Source organism: Musa acuminata, chromosome BXJ1-7 (genome assembly GCF_036884655.1).
Source record: "Musa acuminata AAA Group cultivar baxijiao chromosome BXJ1-7, Cavendish_Baxijiao_AAA, whole genome shotgun sequence".
NCBI lineage: Eukaryota > Viridiplantae > Streptophyta > Magnoliopsida > Zingiberales > Musaceae > Musa > Musa acuminata.
Genome location: NC_088333.1, coordinates 41,912,029 through 41,935,025, shown reverse-complemented (window position 1 = coordinate 41,935,025; position 22,997 = coordinate 41,912,029). Strand labels below are relative to the sequence as shown.

Genomic DNA, 22,997 nt, shown 5'->3' with positions numbered 1-22,997 from the left:
CTATACAAACATCTCGCTTTTACCGGGTCGAGTCAAGTGGGGTTCGTCTTCGATGGCAATGTCGCGCGTGTCGGCTTCAAAGTAGGCTCCACTTGGACTATAATGGTGTGTTTTAATGGTCTTATGAGTGAGGTAGACAGCTGACTTCCTCGTCTCTTACTTCTACTTTTACCTTTATCGATCACTTTCGTGGCTTTCGTGTTAATGGATTGTATCTTTACTCGTTTTTACTTGCTTGTTATTACTCGCGTCCCTTACTCTTTATTATTTCCTTTTACTTTTGCTAATCATACAGAGATAATAACAGTAGCTTATGCGAAGCATGAGGGAAGGCGACGAACAACAAGGTATTAGTCGAAGATAATATTATTTTTTAGATAAATAAGAGATATTATATGAAAATAAAATTAAAAGGGGTGCTACGTAGAAGAAAATTAAATTTTTTTTTTGAGAATTCATCCTTGAATCAAAATATTTATTAATCGGATTTGACAGGTCACAGGTGGTAGCGGTGGATTTGAATACTGAAGTAGTTATTTGGATTCCGAAACGGAACGGAAGAGATAGTTTTGGAAGTTACGAGTCAATATATAGTTTTGCAAGCTATTTAAATCCGGAGAGTATCCAGGAATATTCCGTGAACGTGATGAAACGACACTCGGTACGCAGGCCGTTCATCCGTCTCACACGGCACACGATCCAGCCGTCCATGTAGCGTCATTTTATCGACCGAACGGCGCGTCCAACGGCTCGTGCGGAAGGCCCCCCGCTAGCTGGGAATCCTCCGATGTTTATCCCACCCGAGATCAACGTACCCGTTCCATCTACCTGGATTTTGCTCTTCCTGTTGGGTCCCACGATGCGGCATCTCCTGTGGGAACCATCTTTCAGGCCACTCACAGGGGAGTACCGCAAACGAGTAAGTCGTATTTCTGTGGTATTAGTACTTTTACTTATTAACCCTGCTCTTCCGTTGCTAGATTTACCCGGCCTTGTGACGTGGGTCCCATCTACGATAACAAAGCAGTTGGCAATCGCGTACGAATTTAACAGGTGGAAGTGTTTTGTGCTCTTTTTAAGCACCTACGGATGCCACGATATCCACGTAGAGCCATCTTTTTCTCCTCCGGCGCATCGAACACTCCGCCGGGGGGCATTTCCGTAAAAACAATCACAACGTTACGTCTTGTTAATGCGAACGCATGCGATCGCGTGTGACAAGGGAAGTGGCAGGTAGGCCGCGATCTAATAAACGCCGTCCGTCCAGCCTCGCATCGATGCGACCAAGACACAGCATTTTGTTTGATGAGGTAAAAGAGGGAGAAGGGCAGTTCAACGCTCCGATACAACCTAAGTGTGCTCTCTCCACATCCAGCTTTTAAAACCCCTCCTGGGCTTTGGCGGCGATCTCGCCAACCAAGAAGAGCTCGGCACTTGCCGTAGAAGTTCGATCTCTCTCTCTCTCGGTGCTAGCGCGGTGATAGTCTTGGAGGTGGAAGACATGGCGCAGGTGGTGGCGACGCGAACCATCCAAAGCTCATGCCTTTCTCACCCGGGCTCCAGATCCTGGGCCCGGGGAAGCCACCTGCAGGAGCTGAAGCCCTCGCTGCTCCCGGCAAGGTTCCACCACCAGGAGAAGGAGAGGAGGAGGGGGATGGGCAGCTGTTGCCGCTCCCCGGTGGTTGCCGTGGCGAGCCCGCTTTCTCGCCCCGACTCCGGTGTTCGTGCTGCGTCTCCGGATGACTTATCAAAGGTCTTCAGTTTCCAGATCCCGGCCTCTTAGTGCCTCTCTCTGGATTTGAAGTGTCTCAGTTAAAAAGTCCAAAATTTGGGGCTTGTCTCGTATTTTTCTTGTCGAATTAACTCGAAAAGTGCAAAATATGCTTGCATTTTCTGTCGTTATAATGGATCGAATGGCGGGCGTAGTAGCTGAAGTTTTCTTTAATTTGGTCATCATTTACCTGCGAAATTTTTAGAAACTCGTGTTACATAGCTTAGTTTTAATTAGGTAATGAACATATTCGGTAGATCTGCGTGCACAATGGTTGAAAGTAATCGACTTGTTTTGTAAGCTCTTCCTGCTTTACACGTTTTCATAATTTTTCAAAAGATTTTCAGGAATTGGAGATTTTTGGCTGTAGGAAGAAGAGCAATTTCAGCATCTGAAGAGCATTCAGCAAGTGGGAGAAGTTCCAAATGGATTGTGGCCTAAGCCAAACGTGATGAGGAAGACGAAGATAGTCTGCACCATCGGCCCATCAACTAACACTAGGGAGATGATATGGAAGTTAGCTGAGGCTGGCATGAATGTCGCTCGGATGAACATGTCTCATGGAGACCATGCATCTCATCAGAAAGTTATCGATCTCGTGAAAGAGTACAATGAGCAAAACAAGGACAACGTACTTGCAATTATGCTTGACACCAAGGCAGGTTTCTTCTGACTGCTATTTCATTCATCTAGCTTTTTGGATTTTGAGGATGGCATTTTAAAGCTTCAAGAAGCGAGCAATTTCAAAGTCACTAAAGTGCTGCAGTGCATACGTGTTTTTTTTTTTACCTTTCTGTTGTATAATACAAGCACAGACAACTTTGTGTCTTTTAAGTTTATATAATCCGTGATCAATATACTGGACAATTGCTTGATCTTAACTCGGATGTATATGGTTACCAATCTTTCTCCTGTACGTATTAATGGAAATATTCGTTAATTCCTTCATCATACATATATCTTACTCACCCTGGTAAATTAGTATCATTTTCTTACCTCTGCATATTCTGTCTCAGGGCCCTGAGGTTAGGAGTGGTGACTTACCACAGCCAATTACCTTATCAAGTGGTCAAGAGTTCACTTTTACAATAAAAAGAGGAGTTGGCTCAGAGACATGTGTTAGCGTAAACTATGATGACTTTGTCAATGATGTAGAAGTTGGCGACATGCTTCTTGTGGATGGTATGTAAAAAGTGCCCAATCCTTATGCAAATTCTCTTTGGAGATGTAGATACATGACATTTATTTTCACAGCCTCTGATAGTTGACACTGTCCAATAGATGATTTTTTTGATAAATTTTATTCCACATCTCTCTACTTTTTGCAACTTATATCATATCTCCTTTACATCACTAATGAAGTATTTCAAAATATAAATAGGAGTGAACTTTTAGCCAGTTCTGTACTGTTGGCAAGCATATAAGAAAAGCTGACATGAATTAAGCATAAGCAACAGAGCTTGAGATCAACGTTTAAGACTTTGAAGAGATGAAAGATTTAGAAGATATTTAGAAAAGCTGGCATGAATGTAGAATAAGTAACGGAGTAAAGATTTTTTATAGAAAAATATGTAGAGCTTTAACATGAGCTGTGAATGAAAGATCTGTCACTATTTCAGGTACTCTGATGTTCCTCCTATTTTGTAGCATTGCATAATCAACACGAGTTGTGATAAAAGATTTGTGACTATGACTGCTGCATTTGGTAATAGCTGATTTGTTTTGTGCCATCATATTTTTTATGCCATCATATTCTGCAGCTATAATTATTTGGAAGCAAATTCCTCTCCATCTTTTCCATCTTTTGGCTGATTTCCTTTCTCCAAACCTGTGTCTAATTCCATGGAGAAACAAAGAAAACAAAAAGATAATGTTTCGAATAATGACTGGTGAAAACACAGGAAAAACCTTAATACTTTCCAACTTTACGTCTGTCTTACATTGGACAACCAATGAGATGATCTATGTTTAATTTTCAGGTGGAATGATGTCCCTAGTGGTTAAGTCGAAAACTGAGGATTCTGTCAAATGTGAAGTCGTTGATGGAGGTGAACTCAAGTCCAGGAGGCATCTGAATGTCAGAGGAAAGAGTGCAACCTTGCCATCCATCACAGGTGAGTTAGGAATTTTATGTTTGGTCTTATGCTTGTAAGTTGGCCTTTTTGTCTCATAAATATTTGATTTTTGCATTTTTGGTGTAATAAACATTCTTGTATCCCTTTACAGAGAAAGATTGGGATGATATCAAATTTGGAGTTGAGAACAAAGTGGACTTTTATGCAGTTTCCTTCGTTAAAGATGCAGAAGTTGTCCATGAATTGAAGGATTACCTGAAAAGTAGATGTTCAATCCTGGTTTTGGTTAAATATTTTTTTGAAGTGCCTCATAAAATAAAAAATGTTGACACTAATATTCAAATTAATTTTGTCAGGTTGCAATGCAGATATACATGTAACTGTCAAAATTGAAAGTGCAGATTCAATTCCGAATCTGCATTCCATAATCGCTGCATCTGATGGGGTAAGCATCTTAATGTCATACATTCAACATAATACTGGTAAGCTCAGAAGTGTATAGTAAATTCTAATGATAAGAACTCTTGTACCGTATGACATGTAATATAGTGCATCATCATTCATGAAGCTTAACTTATATATTCAGTGCTATGGGTATGTCACATAGTGAAAGGTAGTTTGGGAAGCACGAACACGGTGATTTGGGTGACACACCTGTGTCCGACATGTGTTGGACATGGATTCTTCTCTGACACATGTCAGATACGGATTCGTCTTTGACATGTCTTTTTTTATTTTTTTAATTTGTTGGATGCATCGCTCCCGTGTTGGACTCGATGGATGGTCGTGTATGGAGGTATTGGTGAGCCTTTGGAATCCGACTTAGTCGTTGCGTGCGGAAGCATTGGGAACCTTCGAAATCCTTCTTCCTCACGGATTCAGGGAGGATTTTGGAATTAAATACCAATTGTCCCAATCGAACCCTAGCACATCACGGGCTTCCCTTCTTCCTCAATGGCTTGGCTTCCCTTCATTGTCGTCGTGCACTGTCGGACCGTTCGCCCTGAGCGCCCCTCTGTAGAGTCGTGCATCATCGTTGCGCGCTATGGGACCATTCGCCCCAAGCGACCCTACGCAGAGGTGGAGTTGCGCGTTGCTATTAGACCATCCACCTCGAGCACCCCTCTATAGAGTGGAGTCATGTGCTACCATCAGACCATTCGCCTCGAGCGCCCATCTGTAGAGAGGTGGAGCCGTGCATTGCCGTCATGCCTCTACAAAGATTCTTCCTCATTCATGTGGCCTCCCAAGCCAAAGGTATTATTAACATATTATAGGCATGTTTAGCTTTTTTTTTACTGCTAAAAACATTATTAACATATTATTATTATTTATTATTTTTGTTTTATTAATCTGGGTTTTTTATTGCATCTGATTAAACTGTTAACATATTATTAACCTATTTCATTTTTTAGTTTTTTAATTTGAGTTTTTTTTACTGCTTCTGAATCCCTGATTAAATTGCTATAATAATTTGAATAATTGTACAATTTAATAATTTGAGTAATATGTAAAACTCATGTGTATATATATATATATATATATATATATATATATATATATATATATATATATAATGTGCCCTTGCTGTGTCCATATACTATGTTTTTTAAAAATGCCATGTCCTTTGTCTGTGTCTGCGCTTCTTAGAAAGTAGTTGATGTTTATGTTACTTTGATCAGACTTCATAAATACAATGCTTTATATCAGCATGCCTGCATAGAAAAATGTTTGTGTGTTTGATGGGCCAAACTTGTTTTATTTCAAAGATGCTTACGAGTTTCGTTTAGCTGACCTCACATTTGCTCGATGCTGATTTGACTCAATCCCCTTTAGATATTGCTTTTCTTTTGACACAGTATATTCGGTTGGCTTTTCCTATTTGCTAGTGACCTTGATCTTATTCTCTAATTTCTTCTGTGTTCTTTGTAGGCTATGGTAGCTAGAGGTGACCTTGGAGCTGAACTCCCTATTGAGGAGGTTCCACTGCTGCAGGTATCTGCCATTCATTGACAATCAACATCCACAATGAAAATGCTTGTTTAAGTTTTATATTGTCTGAAGCTCTGATGCCTAAGGGTATTTTTTCTCATCAAGCACAGTAACTTGTCAATCACACGGGGACAGGCTGTGGCACTTAATTACTATTGAGTGCCATGGGTTGATCCAGTGTGAGCCCTGTGGATATGGGGGTAAGGCTGCATTGATCTTGCCTTTACATACCCCAGTGCAGGAACTTTGTTTACTGGCATGTATGTTGCTATTCATTGACATTATTGTGTTCCTGATTGCAGCTTTCTCAGTCATTTGGGTCAAAGAGTTCTGTTCCTTTGTCATTTTTTTATATATTTTGGTCATTTGCCTTGATAAGTTAAGTCAAATTTAGATCATACCCTTTTTCCTTTTGAATGAACACTTTTTTACATATACTTTTGAGCCATCTCATAGACAATGGATAATTATGTGTTTAACTACTTGATGTTATACATTTCATGTTCCACCGACATTATTTTGGAAGGGCTTTCCATACCCCAGTACTGAGGAGCTTTGTTTACTGGGCTACCCTTTGTATGTTGCTATTCATCAATGTTAGTGTTCCTGGTTGGAGCTTTGACATTCATTGTGTTGAACTGCTAGTTCCTTTGTCATTCTTTATATATGTCCTTTCTACTTGCTATAATAGCTGTTTAATTTATATCTTACTCTTGTTTTCCGTTGAATGGATATTTCTTATAATATAAAGCCATCTCATATACAATAGATAATTATTTTGTGCTTTAATACTTGATATTATATATCTCGTGTTTGATAATTGTTGTGTGTTATTGATTTCTTAATTGTGCAGGAGGAAATTATTAGAATATGCAGGAGCATGGGAAAAGCTGTTATTGTAGCAACGAACATGCTGGAAAGCATGATTGTTCATCCGACACCAACCCGTGCAGAGGTCTCAGACATTGCCATTGCAGTTCGTGAGGGTTCTGATGCAATAATGCTCTCTGGGGAAACTGCTCATGGGAAGTATGAACTCCCTTTTCCTTTCTCTCTCCCCTTCTCTGTTTTTCTTTGCACTATATTCTTCAACTTTAGGCATGTGATTCAGTTCATGAGGGTTCTGATGCATTATTGGAAGCTTGCAGTGTCAGTTTCTTTTTTTTTGTTCTACTGTTTGTTGCCTTTTGTTTTCTTTGAGTTAGTTACCTATCTGAATTAAATTACCCTGGAAAAAATCTGTCAGGGTTCTTTTCCTTTATATTGGTTAAATGTACAATGTCTGCCAAGATACAAAACTGGATTATTTGTGTTCACATGTAATAATGCCACATCTAACTGATGAACCTTTCAAGGGTTTAGATATTAGATTATACACAATTTAGTTTGTGCCTAAATTGGCTAATTAATAGCAACCTCGTTGGTTTTCATGCAGATACCCACTTAAAGCTGTTAAAGTCATGCACTCTGTAGCTCTGAGGACTGAAGCAACTATGAATGGAGGAGAAAGGCCAGCTAATCTTGGTCAGGCATTCAAGGTAAAAAGTGTAATATAGTCATTACATATCGTAATAATGTCATTCCAATTTTGCTCAAATAAGGTAACTACAAGAAGCCATTGGCTCATAATGTTGGTGTTGGGACTTCATGGATTCTTTCCTGCCATTTAGAAATTTTGCTGGCATATATACTAGATTTCTACATATTCTCTTATGCTTGTAGAATCCCCTTTTCTCACTAAACAACTTTGTGTTTTCATTTTTGTAGACTCATATGAGTGAAATGTTTGCGTATCATGCAACAATGATGTCGAATACCCTTGGCACGTCGATTGTAGTCTTCACCAGAAGTGGATTTATGGCTATCCTACTTAGCCATTATAGGCCTGCTGGCACGATATTTGCATTCACTGATGAGTACGTCACCTGTTCCTCTTATCTTTCGAGTCGTTTTTTGTTGATTCTACTGTAATTGTATAATGCAGCATGGTGCATCATGTTGTCTTGAATCTGTTGATAAGGATTCAAATCTAAAGATGATGGGTGGTTGTGCAGGGAAAGAGTGAAGCAAAGGTTGGCTTTATACCAGGGTGTGTGTCCAATATATATGAAATTTTCAGATGATGCTGAGAGGACATTTGCCGATGCCTTGTCTTACCTGCAGGTAACTCCACCTGGCTTTTTCTCATCTGTTTTCTTCTATTTGTCCATGAACTGTTGTATCGAAAAAATCCTTGATTTATTTGTGCAAAATTAACTTCATTCTTGGATTAACATATGGCCTTTCATGATTCAGGAACTAGGCATGGTCAAGGAAGGAGAGCAGATAGCTCTGGTTCAGAGTGGGCGGCAACCCATTTGGCGGTCGCAGTCCACACACAACATCCAGGTTAGAAAGGTTTAAGCATCGGGACATCTGTTGTTGAAGTCACCAATTCTATGCTGCATTGTCTGACGAAACAACACCAAGCTCTAGCTGGATGTTACTTTTGTGGTAGAACTAGTATCAAGCTTTCGGTTGTAATTCCCGTTTCTTGGTTTCTTTTGATTGCGGTGTTGAATTGTTCTCTTAAGCTTGCTTCAGTTCGATATATTCTTTCATGTCCAAGCAGAATAATTTATAGTTTTGATGCTTAGAAAAAGGAGTTTGATGCTTGTGCTCTTATTACTCTATTAATAATTAAATAGTGTGGCATGCTTCGACTCTGCAAGTGTGACAGCAAGAAAATACAGAGCATTATATGTTTCTTCTAAGAAGTTGTCATTGGTTCTTATGGTGTATACGAAGAGCAATGGATGTTCTAAGACACCATATGGTCATCAGAACATCATTTTTCATGTAATCTGGCGATAGATCACTGTGATGTTTTTATCTTGTAACACAAACATTGACATCAGTACTCTCCCAAAATCATGTATTTTTGGGATTAATCCTCTCTTAATATATACCATTTTAGCATGAAGTTTAGGTAGTTTGAATTGAATTGATAATGTAAAAAAATAAAGATTATATATTATTGGATGTCGGCTAAAGTCTTTGAGGTGATGGAAGCAATCGAGAATGGCTACATGAAGAACACGGCAAGAAATAGTTTCTCTTCGACTGCTCGAGTGGTGTGGCCTAAATGTAAACTAATGATTGTGTTTTCTAATCCTTCCTTTGTATTTTTTATTTATCAAATACAAATAAATTTATTTGTCTTTGAGAATGTATATTCGTTCCAAAAATCTGCTGGTGACTAATATGATCGTGCAAACTGCCCTTAAACTTGAATCTTCTTTTCATTTGGGTAAAGAATTCTAACTGTTTCTTTAAACAGCTGAGTTCAGAGGAAACAATATAGGGTAAAGATTTTTATTTTATTAAAAAAACAAACCCTTATTTTCATGAATTCTCAATTAGCAATCAATTTTTATTTATTCCCACAGTGGCCTTCGCTTTTTTTCTATCCATTGTTGCTTTCATCTCTTGTCATTGTTTTCGTCTCATTACTCCCGCATCATATCCCTTTTTTCTTTGATCATTTTCTTTTTGTAACCATTCTCGCCTCCTCTATCGCTCTCACTTCACATCCTTTGTTTCTTCGATTATTTTTTTACGGAGGCACAAGAGCAATGAAAGACATATGGGTGACATCATAACAAGAACATATGTTAGGGACAACTGATGGAGATTTTATAAAAATAAAAAAAATATTGAATAATTATGTACACGACATTGATATTCTCAACGGATATATACTAAATATTAAATTTTGGAATGGTGTAAAGCCCCTTAAATAAATAGGGGATAGGCCAACTCCTACAATAACATATATTCCAAATTAATCAGAATTATCATTTAAAATTTTAATTTTTAGAATTATAACTATAAAAACCTAAATATCTTTAATAGGGTAGTTATCTATGATATTTCACTTGATAATTATTAGTGAGTATTAACATGAATTGGATCATCAAATACTATCAACTAATATAAATTAATGGTAAGATCATATATATATATATATATATATATATATATATATATATAATCTTATAATTAATTTATATGATAAACTTAAGAGGGGATAAGTACGAAACTATTCACGGCTCCATGGTGAGAAAGACAAGACTCCATCAATATCTAAGCCACACAAACATCAATCCAAAATAATAATTTGTAGAATATTTTACTTATTCCATGGAAACGATAAGATTGAGAAACATTTCATCCATACCACAAGCTACTTGGAAAATAATAATCGAGGTCAATTATTATATATTAAAATTAGTTCACTTCTATCGATTATTGACTTAAGCATTGACGAGATCAGAAACATCTATCCAACCTTGATCTTCGTATCGATCGCAAAGCAAGCGACTAATCCATCCCTCTTCGACTACTAAGTGAGTGTCTAAGTCCTTTTGTGATCATATAATGAATCGAGTCGGATTAATCCAAATATCACATGTATCATCGCTATCAATACTAAAATCCCGTTATCAATCCAAATAATTAACATAATATGATAAAATTAACCGCTATTTGCAGATAAGCAACCTTATTAATTATATATCGTAAGGTTAATTAACAGAGAATCGTGTCGCCACCGTGTATCGTTTTGACAACCTTTGCAGGTAATTATAGCGTTGCGCTCTTTGCTGTCACCGCCGAGATAGTTTGCTATTTACCATTCATTTATTCTGCTTCGGTCTCGCCTTCTCCTCTCACCATCCGAGAAGAAGGGAGGGAGTGTTAGGGCTTCGCCGGGAATCTGCGTCCCGGCCCGGCCTCAAGGGACGCCTGCGGCCGCGGTGTGCTATCTGGCAGGTGATCGCAATGGAACCCGTCTTCTCCTTCTCCGGGAGCGCCGACCAGAACTTTGAGTTTGCCTTCAATTCCAGCAATTTCTCCGACCGGGTGCTCCGGATCGAGATCGTCCCCGACTCGCCGGAGGACACGACGGGTGGCGTTGGCACCTCCGGGTTGGCCAGGCACCGGAAGCGCCGGAGGGGCGATGTCAAGAAGGAGAGAGGTTAGCGCAGCTAAAGCCCTACCTACTCTTTTTACACCCCCTTTCCCTACTTTTTTTTTTTTTTTTATGTATAATCTGTGACTCTTTAATTGTCCTTCTTATGGCCTGTTGGTTGTTTGTTAGGTGGTGCTTTTCTCCTTGGTCGATGAACTCTGCTTTTTTGTGGAGGTCTTGATATTCTTGGAAGTTGAGGCTCTTGCATTTGCAGTTATGGCTATTGATTTTGATTTGGTTGGGCCTCAGCAGCTAAAATTTTAGGAGGAACTTGAAATGACCATAAACAAAAGGACCACACTTGTGCAATTTGTATATAAACAACAAAAAGTAGAATTCAAATTCATATTTTGTTATATCTTGAAAAAGCATCGGCGGACGTTCTGTGATTTTTACCACTGAGAAGCAAAGCTTGATAAGTTTGTTGTTCTGAGTAAAGACATGAAATGAACCGAGCCCCAAAACCACAGGGGCCAAGCCGCAAAAAGGGGGTAATCAGAAGTTTCTGTTTGAGATGATGGGTTGTAGGTAATAATACCTCAGAATAGTCACATATTGGCTGTGGAGGAGGACGCCGGTATTTAACTGGGGAATTCCAATACTAGTTATTTTGAAGATCATATTTTTTTGTCCAATGAGAGTTTGGTTTAGGAAGGAATTTTTTTGTCGAAAGAGAGGCATCTCATGCCACTGATTCAGATCCAACTCTGATCTCATGCACCTAGATGTTACTGATACTAGTTCTTGGCACTGTGAAACAGTTGGAGACTTTATGTTACGATGTCTGCTGCTTAGGTTTCAAATGTCTTCCCTTTTCTGGGTACCATTTGGTCTTCTAGTTTATATTTCTAGCTAGCATAAAAATATTGCCATGATGTTATTATAAAGTATCATGGCATAAACTAATTTGTCTTACTTTGCCACCATTCCTCTCTTTGTTCCAGTGGCTAACATGCTGAACTCATGAGACGATTCCATCCCATAGAAATAGCAAAAGCTATCAATTAAACTCACCCAAGCAGGAGTTACTATGTAAAAATGTTGCCATTGCCTGCCAGTGTTGGTGTTACCTGAAGCATTTCATTAGTTCCTGCACTATAACGTTGCAACTCAGATATGGCATCTATTTTAAGCGTTGTTGCTATTATTTTGATTCAGTACTATCAACTATGAGGTGGATTTTTATCTATCCTCTCTCTTATTTTGGTTCAGTACTAGCTGCTTTTGTATTTAAAACTTATGCTGAATATGCTTTTTGTCTCTTTTATTTTTCTTGGTTGTCCTTGTTTAATCCTGAAATCTTGTCATGGAACCTATAGAAAGGCATAACTTTTCATGCCAACTGATGATTCTTTGTTTACCCAAAATAAGTAACAATCTTTTGCTTTCCCAGCTGTGGAGTTCAATTTGGTGAGTTTTCCCCACAGCAACCAGATTGATGATGACGATGGTTTGACAGGTGCAAACAACGAGGGTGAAGCTGTAGCAATGATCGAAGAGTTTTCATCAGGTCTTGGTCTAGTCTGTATGATTAACTGATTTTTTATCTTTAATTCTTTTCTGCAGTCTTAAGCTGTAGATGAAATCTTTTCACACATCAGAAAGCAAAACATGGCACTGTTTCCAGCCTTTTGGTTGATTACCCTGTGAAGTTATATATCTGAACTCATATATGGATTATAGTGGAATATTTGATAAATTTGTGCCAATTATTATGGTGTCTCTTACTAATTCTTAATACCAAGTGATTAGCATTTTCTCTTTTATGTATATGAACAGAATGCTATCTGTGTTTTTGTAGGTGATGAGCTTTCACAATGCAGTGATGCTTCTTGGAGTATGGAGTGTTCTCCATCCATTAGAATAAAATCTTTATTCATTAGTTCTGCGATACTGGCTGCAAAAAGCCGTTTTTTCTACAAGGTTAGCATAAAAATGCACATATATGGCTCGGCTTACCGTGTTTTCCTGACTAATAAATCATTCCCTTTTTAGCTTTTCTCAAATGGAATGCGTGAATCTGACCAGGGGCATGCTACGCTGCGAATAAGTGCCTCAGGTAATCTAGAAACTGTTTTATTATATCTTGTAATATATATTGAGGTTGAAAATGTGATAATTGAGCTTATTCGTTTTTTTAAGCAAAAATATGTTTGCTTAGTTGCCAACATAGCAGCAGAATGGAATATTTGATTGGGTATGCTTATGTTGGACTATATGTTCTTAAATATTGAAAAAGACATGGGATGAGAAATAGAGTCCGGATTGAGGTGATGATCAGGTTTTATCAGAGTCAAGTGTCAGCTTCTTTTTCTATTGTCTTTTCCTATCATTCAAAAAGATAAGTAAAAAAGAAAAGGGTTGCGAAAGGAATTGCACCAAATAGACTAGCCTGCTCAGGCTGAGACTATTTTTTCTAGGTTCTGGGACCTACAAGATTTGGAACAGTAGTGCTGCCACATGCAATTCAGCTGAAATACCTGGTACGTAGTATCTTAAGGAGGACATGTCCGAGAAGACATGTTCAACTTGCATGGAGACAAATGTTCCTGTTGCAACCTTGTGGTGTGGGTGTCCTTGGGCAAGATATGTAGTTCTGCAAGGAACTGAACAAGTTTGGTTGCCTCCTGTGTGGAATAGAATAAAAATGAGAAGGAAAATAATGGAGGAGGTACAGAGGATACACCCTATGACTCTCGATTTGTTTAACTTTTAGGATGTTGTTTTACATTTCTTGACCTGCCCATCCTCCAAGAGATTTTAATGCCCCAGTGCGTCAAGCCCGTAATCATTTTGAAAAAGAGCTTCTACAAACTTGTTATCCCTTATTATTTTGATCTAGTTCAGCAGGCCTACAAACTTGGTTTAGTCTTCATATCTTGGTCCAGTTAAAGGTTCCTCTCTGTGTGGTATTAGTAAATTGGACATTGCTTTAATACACATTTGCAATTTTCTTAAATCAAATTAAATCAAGAAAGTCGTTCATGGTAATGCTTCTTACTAATTTGCTGGATATATGGATGATCTGAAATTATACCTCTTTTTTGGAACAGAAGAAGCTGCCCTAATGGAACTCCTCAGCTTTATGTACAGTGGGAAGTTGTCAACCAATTCACCAATGCTCCTGCTGGATATTCTTATGGCTGCTGACAAGTTTGAGGTGGCTTCTTGCGTGAAGCATTGTAGTCAGTTGCTAAGGAGCTTGCCCATGTCTACTGACACTGCCCTACTCTACTTGGAGCTCACTTCCAGCATTGCAATGAGTTCAGCAATCCAGCCGCTAACTAATGCAGCTAAGGAGTTCCTTGCTAAGAGTTTCAAGGACTTAACCAAGTAAGTAATTATGTTTGATTAATCCAAGCTGCAATTGCATTTGGGACAAAAAAGTGAGAAGAAGGAATCTAAATTATTGTTCTTCCTTCAGGCACCAAGATGGCCTAATCGAGCTGCCTCTTGTTGGCGTCGAGGCAGTCCTCTCCAGTGATGAACTTCAAGTTGCATCAGAGGATGCGGTTTATGACTTTGTGCTCAAGTGGGCGCGTCATCATTACCCGGACTTAGAAGAACGGCGGGAGATACTAAGCTCCCACTTGAGCCATCTCATAAGGTTCCCCTACATGTCCTGCAGGAAGCTTAGAAAGGTCGTCACACAGAATGATCTGGACCAGGAAATCTTCTCGAAAGTAGTCCTCGAGGCACTCTTCTTCAAGGCTGAGACGCCACATCGACAGCGTGCCCTCGCATCAGAACAGTCATCAAACCGGCGCTATGCAGAGCGAGCTTACAAGTACCGGCCAGTGAAGGCGATCGAGTTTGAACTGCCACACCCACAGTGCATCGTGTATTTGGACCTAAAGCAGGAGGAGTGTGCACATCTGTTCCCATCTGGCCGAGTCTACTCCCAAGCATTCCACCTTGGTGGGCAGGGTTTCTTCCTCTCAGCTCACTGCAACATGGACCAGCAGAGCTCCTTCCACTGCTTCGGCCTCTTCTTGGGAATGCAAGAAAAGGGTTCGGTAAGTTTCACGGTGGACTACGAATTCGCTGCGAGGGCAAAGCCATCAGGGGAGTTCATCAGCAAATACAAGGGATACTACACCTTTACCGGTGGCAAGGCAGTTGGATACAGGAACCTATTTGCCATCCCATGGACTTCATTCATGGCTGATGACAGTCTCTACTTCATAAATGGTGTTCTTCATTTGAGAGCCGAATTGACCATCAAACAACCGCAGCAGCAGCAGCAGCTGCCGTAATTTTTTTTTTTTTTTCTCGGATGTAACCAAGTTCTATTTTCACGTAGCTCGAATAAAACTTGCCTCGCTCTTTCTATGGATTCTCTGTATTTACATATTACTAGTTTGAGCATGAGGAACTTATTTCGAGTGAAATGATAAATTGCTTACAACATGGAAATCAGCATAGTTCTTTTTGTGTGTTTCAACCTCTTCTAGCAATCATAGAAGCAAAATCCAGATAGCGTGATGTGTTGTTTCAGAAATTTCCAACTACAACAATCTATTTGAAGCCAATTTCGCTAGAAATTAGACAATAATGTGCCGAAGTAATCATTAGAACGAGAATGTGCGTACAACATTTGCCTTCCAATGCATCACGACAGTCTACTGTTTGCTGGATTCACCTCATCTGAAAACCCTTCCAATGCGCCTTCAGTTCATGGCTTCATCAAATCCCCAATCCGATACTCGCGTGTGGCGGCCTTCCATTCGGTATCAATCTTTAGAACTCGACCGATGTCGTTGTAGCATTGCCATTCGTTCATCGATCCAAACATGCAGTAGTTTCTAACTGCAGGTTGTGCACATAAATTTGACGTACTGCGCCAGTAGCTGATTAAGAAGCAATGTGATTTATAATATACTACGAAGACATATTCTAAGAAGATGATGAAAAGAATACTAGATTTTGAAACAAATACTAATTAGAAGTTTCGTGATGTTCGAATCCAACAATCACCGCACACACTCATCCGTACTGTACGTCTGAGGTTGTTTTACTTTTAAGTGACTATAGAATACAGGAAGATAGAGATCAATGGATTCGACGAATTCTAGAAATAGTGCACAGATGAATGGAGCGTGAACAGAAAGAGAGTATCAAGATTTTCTAGATCAAGAAGCTTAGTCCAGAAATGTCACGGACGACTATCACATGCCTATAATACTTTCTTTAACCGATCGTTGATCGCTTATACTTATTTATACAATTTATTTAATACTATTTTTTATCTTATTATATATTTTTTCTTGATTTTTAACCTTAGACGGTTCATAAGATTGCACAATAATGGTTTACTAAATCAGGCAAAACTAAGTCAAAATCATCTCATTTTATGTGTCACGGTCTGATTTCTCAAGCTTGTGATGTAACGCAAAACGTTAATCATCTTAGACCCTGAAACGTTGGGTGGCGTGGAATCAGATAATGCTTTGGGGCTAGTATTAGATCTCATTTGGATTCATAAGTTTCTATGTAAAATATGTGTGGACTTGTCTAATACTATGACACCCAATTGAGCAGTTGTTTATGGACTTGTTATCAAAGATTTAGTCGATTTTACTAAAATTGTATAGCACCTTTGTGTATCTATTCGTAAGAGTCAATCTTCCCGAAACCTCTTATGATCCCGTAAAAACCTAAAAGAAAAGACGAGTTAGAGGAAACATTTAAATTATAAATTATAAACAGAGACTCTACAGGCTATAATCGGTCACATGATAAAGGGTCCCAGATGACCCGCGATAAAAAATTCCCATAAGAACCAACATGACATTACTACAAAACAAGAAAGTGAACCAGCCCTAGATATACTACCCCAAAGGTCCATCCAGCCACATGCCACCCGGGTAGCTCTTGGGTGTTGTACTGGCTAACACTTTGCACTACTTTAAGAAACTAGAAAACCCCCTAGAATAACCGCTTAGATGGCCTATTTCTGGACAATTTTATCTTTGCGCGATAGCTACACACAACCTACATTTAGAAGCTTAAAATGACTATAAGAGTTAACTAAAATGGGACTACAAAGCCTATTATATGCCATTTACAAACTATGCAAAGCATTACATCTCCGAAAGATATGAATATACATAAGCATTACATCAAATACCATATTTATAGTTTTGTATATGACATTCTCCCTCACTTATTACTTTTATATTCTCGTTTAAGCCTTTGCGGATGCTGCATCTTCTTACCTTTATTAAATCTTCAATCTTTTGCTCCAGTTACAAGACACCTTTTGGCTCCAAATGACTATCCACTACTATTGTTAAGCAGTCGAACTTTAATCCACCATACTGCTTTAACTAGCCAATGACTTTGTGTGGGGTTGGTCAAGTTATACTGATTTTTATTGGTTCCTACATATTCTTCAAATAAAAGAAAAGACTATTATTATATGCAAGTCTTTTAAATGTCTCATGTCACTTGAACTGGATGGATACCTATTGGAGTTTTAACGAGTATCGCCTCATATATTTTAAATTTTTTGAAGTTTTTCCTTTGTAAAATTTATCCATTGATTCATCTTTTATTTAGTTGTCACCTCCAAATAGGTTCACATCACTTTCAATTTCAATTGGTATTCTATTGGAAAATAAAGCGAATAGTCTACTCTCGATAGAATTAATCACTATTAATGAGGACTTGACCCTGTTATTTTTCATTCAGTTTCTTCAAAAGGTCTTTGAAAATATACTAAGCTATTCTATTTTGCTCATTCTCTTAAAAGTTAAGAAGATAAAAGTTATTCGACTTCGCTCGCCTCCTCAAGATTTGTACTCCATATATTGAACTAGTTATTAACCTTCACTTACCCTTTGCTCACACTTCTAAAATACTCAAAGTGTTTGCACTCGTATTGAGTTAAATACTTTAATTCACATTCTCATGACTATTGAACTTCTAGAATGTAAGAAGTTTTACCCAAAAAGAGAAAAATTTTACCCCGACTTAGAGCAAGTCTTTAATAGTTTTGTTCACCTCTGGGATTGTACTATCTTCTTCATCATTTATGTTGTATATTCCTCTGAGTAGAAAAGATATAACATCGCATATGACTTATTTCGTCCCTTAGTCGAGCGCTTCTATATATATTTGAAGCCTCCCACTTTTAATTATTTTGATGAGAGGCCCAATAACATCAGTCTTACAAAGTTCTCTAGCCTTTGCCCTTCAGCCATAACTCGATACATGGAGTTTACCTTTGCATGCTTTATCTCCTTGGCCCTTTTCATAACCAGGCGCTCTCCTTCTAATGAGAATAAGAGATCAATAACTCCATAAAAGTTCTCTCTACAGTACCATGGTGCTGTTATACCCATGGCCCTACTATCTGTTGCTTTGCATCTATGTCTCTTTTCGTGATTGGTAGATCTGCGTCTATTGCACTGTGGCACTCCTCCAAGTCCATTTCTAGCTAATGCTTCATGTCATTCTATTCTCCTTTGTTTTCTTAGTAGTAACATTTATTTACTTGATATTATTCTCTGACTTACCTAACCCTCTTAAGCGAATATAAGCTCTGGAGTATTCTAACTCTATAATTGCTCTGAGTATACCTTAATATTATCAAGTCCTCTTCATAAGACTCATTGATATTTGTTGTTGAATTTTTTCCTCGGTGTTACATAACCCTCATATGCTAATAAATAAGGCTTTCATCCGATGCATGCACAGAAGACCTGTCTTTGTGGTACCATGGCATTCACTCCTTGAATGTATAACCCTTCTTTTTATCATATTGTTCACTAAAATGAAGCTCTTAGTAACTCCTTATCATACCTCCAGTTGATTATGTCCCTCGCGTGACTCCTTTTGTATGCACCGTATTGTATGAAATTATTTATTAATACCCTTCGCTCACAAAGAGGTATTATTTGATTTTGATTTACGATGTTTAAACTTATTAATGTACTTTTCTATATAGTCTATCTTATCGCTTGCTTATAGGTGATGCGAGATTCCTCGTATTTGATCAACGAACTATCATCGATAACTTATTATCGATGAAAGCATTGTTGAGGTTGATGCCCTCTAGTGGTCACTGGCCCAATCGTAGGCAACGATTGTGTATAGGTGCTACTATTTACAGCCAAAGCGCGATAGGGTATGATAGCTAACGGTGGTTGCATGCACACCTACGATGACTATAACACTGCCTTTGACTAGTTGCTGCAATAACGTCACTATGACATTTGTTGGTCGCAACCAGTGTCTATTGAACATTTAAGGTCATGGTTCCCAATGACTGTACAACAAACTTGTGAGCATAGCTACATGCCGTGGCGATCCTGGTGGTCACCAATCGATGCACAACCGTGCGTGGGTGTGGTAGCACAGCACAATGATGATGAGGTCACCAGTCGATCGCATCAGAACAACTTTGCCATTACAAATGGCACACAAGCGGTAGACGAGCGATGAGGATCCACGCACATGAGTGCAGTGTAACACAACGACAACTACAAGATTGCAAGGGAATCTTAAGGTTTTACTATTAAATATATAGTTTTACCCCTTTAAATCCTTTAATTCTTGTTTATTTCCTTTTGAAAATTTTATCTTTCATAAATTATATATTTTTATTATATGTCCGAAAGAGAAGACAAGTTTTGTTTTCTTTGCATCTCAGCATTGGCGAGTCTAGTTCTCCTTTTAAATTGATATCGACTGTAGCTATCAAATTCAACGACAGTGCACCTAGATATTAGATAAAGACTTCTTGAATGATATCAAAAGGTACGTATTGATGTATCGTTATTTGATTGAAGTCTTTAATAATAAAAATTTTCGTATAATAATAACATAATTATGAGTTTTTCTTTCTTACATACTCAATTTATTCGGTCTGACTAATTTAATTCTAAAACACATAGAAGAAAAGGACAGCATCAGTGTTTTGCTACGCGGGCTTCGAATCCACCATTCTCCCTCTTCACCACAGCGTAAGGCACGTAAGTCCCCATTATCTTATCCCATGTCACGAAGAAGGGTTGCGCGAAGTTGCGCTTGTTGCCGGCGAGCTGGTGATGGATGTCATGGTACGCCGTGTTGTTCCCGAACAGGATGTGGAAAGGGTTCCACGGAAGCATCAGCCCGCAGTGGTCGTCGATCCCCTTGACGGTGGCGAAGGAGAAGAAGAGAGCGGCCGTCGTCTTCGACATCCCTGACACGAAGTAAGCCAGCGCGCCGGCGACGGTCTCGGTGATGATGCCGTCCACCGGGTGGTTGTACTGCGCAGCAAACGCGTAGGGGGCGACGATCCGGTGATGCCACGAGTGGAACTTGCGGTAGAGGAACTTGTTGTGGTGCATGTATCTGTGCACGAAGTATTGCCATGTGTCGAAGACGATCATGGCCACCATGAACTGGCTTGCCGCCGCAAACCACGACGTGTTTGTGCTGGTCTCCGGCTTGGCGTCCTCGTGTGTCAGCTGCAGAGGTATGGCAGTCGTCAGCATTCAGATTCACTGTTATACGATCCAACATTGACGACATGTTAGAGCTCTCGATCGAATGATGTGTGCGCCTTTATTAGCTCGAGGGAGCAACAGGTCATTCTCAATAGCTGGGAATTCTGTGGCCCACAACGAGAGGACTTTTAATGAGTCCAACATTGCATGTCACCTTTTTCAACGGTACGCAAAGCGATCATAAATGTCAAGTATATCTCTCGTAAATGCTCTCGGAAAGTGTCACATCCGTTGCCGTCAATGCAGACAAGAATGGCGCCATAAGTCACCTTGAGAAGACATCTGCGAACGGATCTGATTCCACTGGTCAAAAGTCAAAAAAAATTACTAGGAATTTTTCTCGTGTGTTTTGTTCTATCGTCATAAACATCAACTAATTGAAGGGGTTGACTAGCGTTATCTCTTGCATATTTTGTTTCAATCACAATAAATATCAACTAATTGAAGTTGTTGAGTAGCGTATGCGTTTTGGTCTTCTAATCACAATAAATATCAACTAATATCTCTGGTGTGTTTTGTTCTGATTATAATAAATATCAACTTTTATTTCGATCATAATAAATATTAACTATCTTAGTTGATAAAGATCTCGATAGTTTGTCGTAAGATTTAAAGTTTGAATCATGTCTTCGCTTTGTAAAAAAAAAATAATTAACATGGACCCAATCAATAAATTGACTAGTATTTGACCCCAATCAATCGAACAAGATTCTCATGATCCCATTGTATCTTGGACTATATGCTTTTAAGTGTGGAAGAACATGGAAGTCGGCACAACCTGAGTAGAGAAGGAAGTGTCAAACTAGGGATGGTTGGTATGTTTGCCTGTTCAGAAGAACAATGATGAGTGAAGAAGGATTACATGGGCGATGAGAATCCGGGGGGGATGCCTCGACTCCAATGTGTTTAACGTTTAAGTGAAGAAGAGGTCGTCTAATCAATGAATGCTCTAAGAGAGAGAGAGAGAGAGAGAGAGAGGTGGTGATGGCAACTGCTGAGTTGGGCATTTACGTCTACACGGACTCAACTGCTACGAAGAAGACATGTCAAGACAAGAATCCACAAATTTATAGCCATCAGTGCAAAATTTGACGTGTGGTCCAGAAGAGATGGACGACTAAATTGGCTCTTATGATGCTAACGAGCTTCTCTTCGTCAAAAATAATCAACTGATGTAGTTTATTAAACTAGAATTCTTATTATAGAATCAAAATGCTTGCACTCGATCATGCTATGTAACGTGCGGAAGCTGTAATGCTTTGTTTTTGAAGGAGATAAACATCGCCATGAAGAAAGCTTCGGAGTGAAGTAAATGTTAGAATCATGATGCAAACTAGGAGAAGATGATCACTTGGCCAGAAAGAAGAGGAATGAGAAGAGAAGAGAAGGGACCTTTGTGACAACCACAGTGATGGTTGCCTGAAGCGCCTGCTGGAAGAGGACCCCTTTCACCACATCTCTCTTGGAAGCCAAGTTCTTGGTCTCCTCATCTCTCCTGGAGTGCAACCTGTACTTCTCCGAGGAACCCAGCACCTCGTAGATCCCTGAGTAAACCCAATACACCACTATGGGTATGATCATCAGCAAGAAATCATCATATGCTATGAACTCCATCTATAAGTTCTGTGGAAAATGAGAGAGAGAGGGAGAGAGAGAGAGAGAGAGAGAGAGCTGTGGCAGGATTTGGGGAGTTTGATATGGTTGGGACTTGGATGCTGTTGCATGTTATATAGAGCAGGCTTCGACAGGGAAGCTTTGATGAAGCTAACCACATCTTTGTTTTGGTCTAAGAAACCTACGCAGATGAATCGACAACCATAGAAGGAAAATAAATGAGAAAAGAAATATAAAAAATGCGGATATGTCGTCAACTCGTGGACGGCAATGCTAATATGCCTTCCTTAGCTACAAACTACACGTAAAAAATACACCGAATTGTTGACTTGAAATATAGCTACTGTTGTAGATAAAACCTGCATGCTAATCAATGCATGTGATCGTTTTTCCACCATTTTCGTCTTATTTTATTCTTGCCACAAAATATTTCTTCACGTTGCTCGTCACTAGGTCAATACCTAGTTGCCCATACACGTAATGTGAGGAGGCCAAACCTAGTTAAAGCTGCAAGTTAAGTGTTGTTTCAACTATTGATGACGTAACGTGAATTAAATGGATCGAATTCACTAGTTACTTGCCACCTACCCACCCAAGATGTTGATGATCGTCTTCTTTGGACCTGGCAACTCGCAAGCATAGTTGGACCGGTTCGCCATAGACGTGGCGTGGCTGTTAATGTGAAAGCCGTGGCTTTCACATGAGACGATCGGAGGAGAGGGAAGTATTAATTGGTCAAGCAAATGACGAGGAGATGGCATCGAAGATTGGACGGCTACTGGCTCGGTGGTTGGTTTTGGAATGCTGTTGTTTTAGGGGTTCGGGAGGGAAGTATCGACCGATGGAGCAACTCCGACCGTGAGTGGATTAATGAACATGGCATGAAGGATTGCCGGGGTCGGCCACCGCTCACCGGTTTACTTGGACTTTTTGTTCTGGAAGGTTGACTCGGAGGAAGTGGTCAACCAATCTCTTCTCTCTTCCTGGTTTTGTTTGTATGTACTCCCGAGTTAATACTTCATAACAATTCGACTCGA

At 39.3% G+C, this 22,997-nt stretch overlaps 3 protein-coding genes across 4 annotated transcripts; 2 read left to right on the top strand and 1 right to left on the bottom strand.

Moving 5' to 3' along the window:
• Positions 1-1,310: 1,310 nt before the first annotated feature.
• Positions 1,311-8,548, top strand: LOC135679503 (plastidial pyruvate kinase 2-like). The gene is made up of 12 exons (XM_065193335.1): positions 1,311-1,753; positions 2,142-2,429; positions 2,788-2,953; positions 3,751-3,885; positions 3,998-4,108; positions 4,203-4,291; positions 5,779-5,841; positions 6,692-6,867; positions 7,274-7,376; positions 7,606-7,754; positions 7,893-8,001; positions 8,134-8,548. The coding sequence occupies exons 1-12, from the start codon at positions 1,502-1,504 to the stop codon at positions 8,239-8,241; spliced, it is 1,749 nt and encodes a 582-aa protein (XP_065049407.1). The 5' UTR covers positions 1,311-1,501; the 3' UTR covers positions 8,242-8,548.
• A 1,940-nt stretch (positions 8,549-10,488) lies between these two features.
• On the top strand, positions 10,489-15,289 carry LOC135679502 (BTB/POZ domain-containing protein POB1-like). Of its 2 annotated transcripts, XM_065193334.1 has the most exons (7): positions 10,496-10,650; positions 10,725-10,855; positions 12,243-12,359; positions 12,651-12,772; positions 12,845-12,908; positions 13,903-14,182; positions 14,274-15,289. In XM_065193334.1, the coding sequence occupies exons 3-7, from the start codon at positions 12,338-12,340 to the stop codon at positions 15,103-15,105; spliced, it is 1,320 nt and encodes a 439-aa protein (XP_065049406.1). In that variant the 5' UTR covers positions 10,496-10,650; positions 10,725-10,855; positions 12,243-12,337; the 3' UTR covers positions 15,106-15,289. The 2 variants fall into 2 exon arrangements, with proteins under 2 accessions (XP_065049405.1, XP_065049406.1); XM_065193333.1 differs by having other exon boundaries at positions 10,489-10,855.
• Positions 15,290-19,617: 4,328 nt separating this feature from the next.
• Positions 19,618-22,060, bottom strand: LOC135679501 (sphinganine C4-monooxygenase 2-like). Its single transcript, XM_065193332.1, has 2 exons — positions 21,739-22,060; positions 19,618-20,307 (listed from the first exon to the last, which is right to left on the bottom strand). Exons 1-2 carry the CDS (start codon positions 21,958-21,960, stop codon positions 19,765-19,767), a joined length of 765 nt encoding a protein of 254 aa, XP_065049404.1. The 5' UTR covers positions 21,961-22,060; the 3' UTR covers positions 19,618-19,764.
• Between the last annotated feature and the right edge of the window lie 937 nt (positions 22,061-22,997).

Coding starts and splice junctions, on each gene's coding strand:
- LOC135679501 (XM_065193332.1), bottom strand. CDS start 21,960: ATGGAGTTCATAGCATATGATGATTTCTTGCTGATGATCATACCCATA. Junction 20,308..21,738: donor TCACTGTGGTTGTCACAAAG/GTCCCTTCTCTT, acceptor ATACCTCTGCAG/CTGACACACGAGGACGCCAA.
- LOC135679503 (XM_065193335.1), top strand. CDS start 1,502: ATGGCGCAGGTGGTGGCGACGCGAACCATCCAAAGCTCATGCCTTTCT. Junction 2,954..3,750: donor CGACATGCTTCTTGTGGATG/GTATGTAAAAAG, acceptor TTTAATTTTCAG/GTGGAATGATGTCCCTAGTG. Junction 6,868..7,273: donor GGGGAAACTGCTCATGGGAA/GTATGAACTCCC, acceptor GTTTTCATGCAG/ATACCCACTTAAAGCTGTTA.
- LOC135679502 (XM_065193333.1), top strand. CDS start 10,660: ATGGAACCCGTCTTCTCCTTCTCCGGGAGCGCCGACCAGAACTTTGAG. Junction 10,856..12,242: donor CGATGTCAAGAAGGAGAGAG/GTTAGCGCAGCT, acceptor TTGCTTTCCCAG/CTGTGGAGTTCAATTTGGTG. Junction 14,183..14,273: donor AGTTTCAAGGACTTAACCAA/GTAAGTAATTAT, acceptor TTCTTCCTTCAG/GCACCAAGATGGCCTAATCG.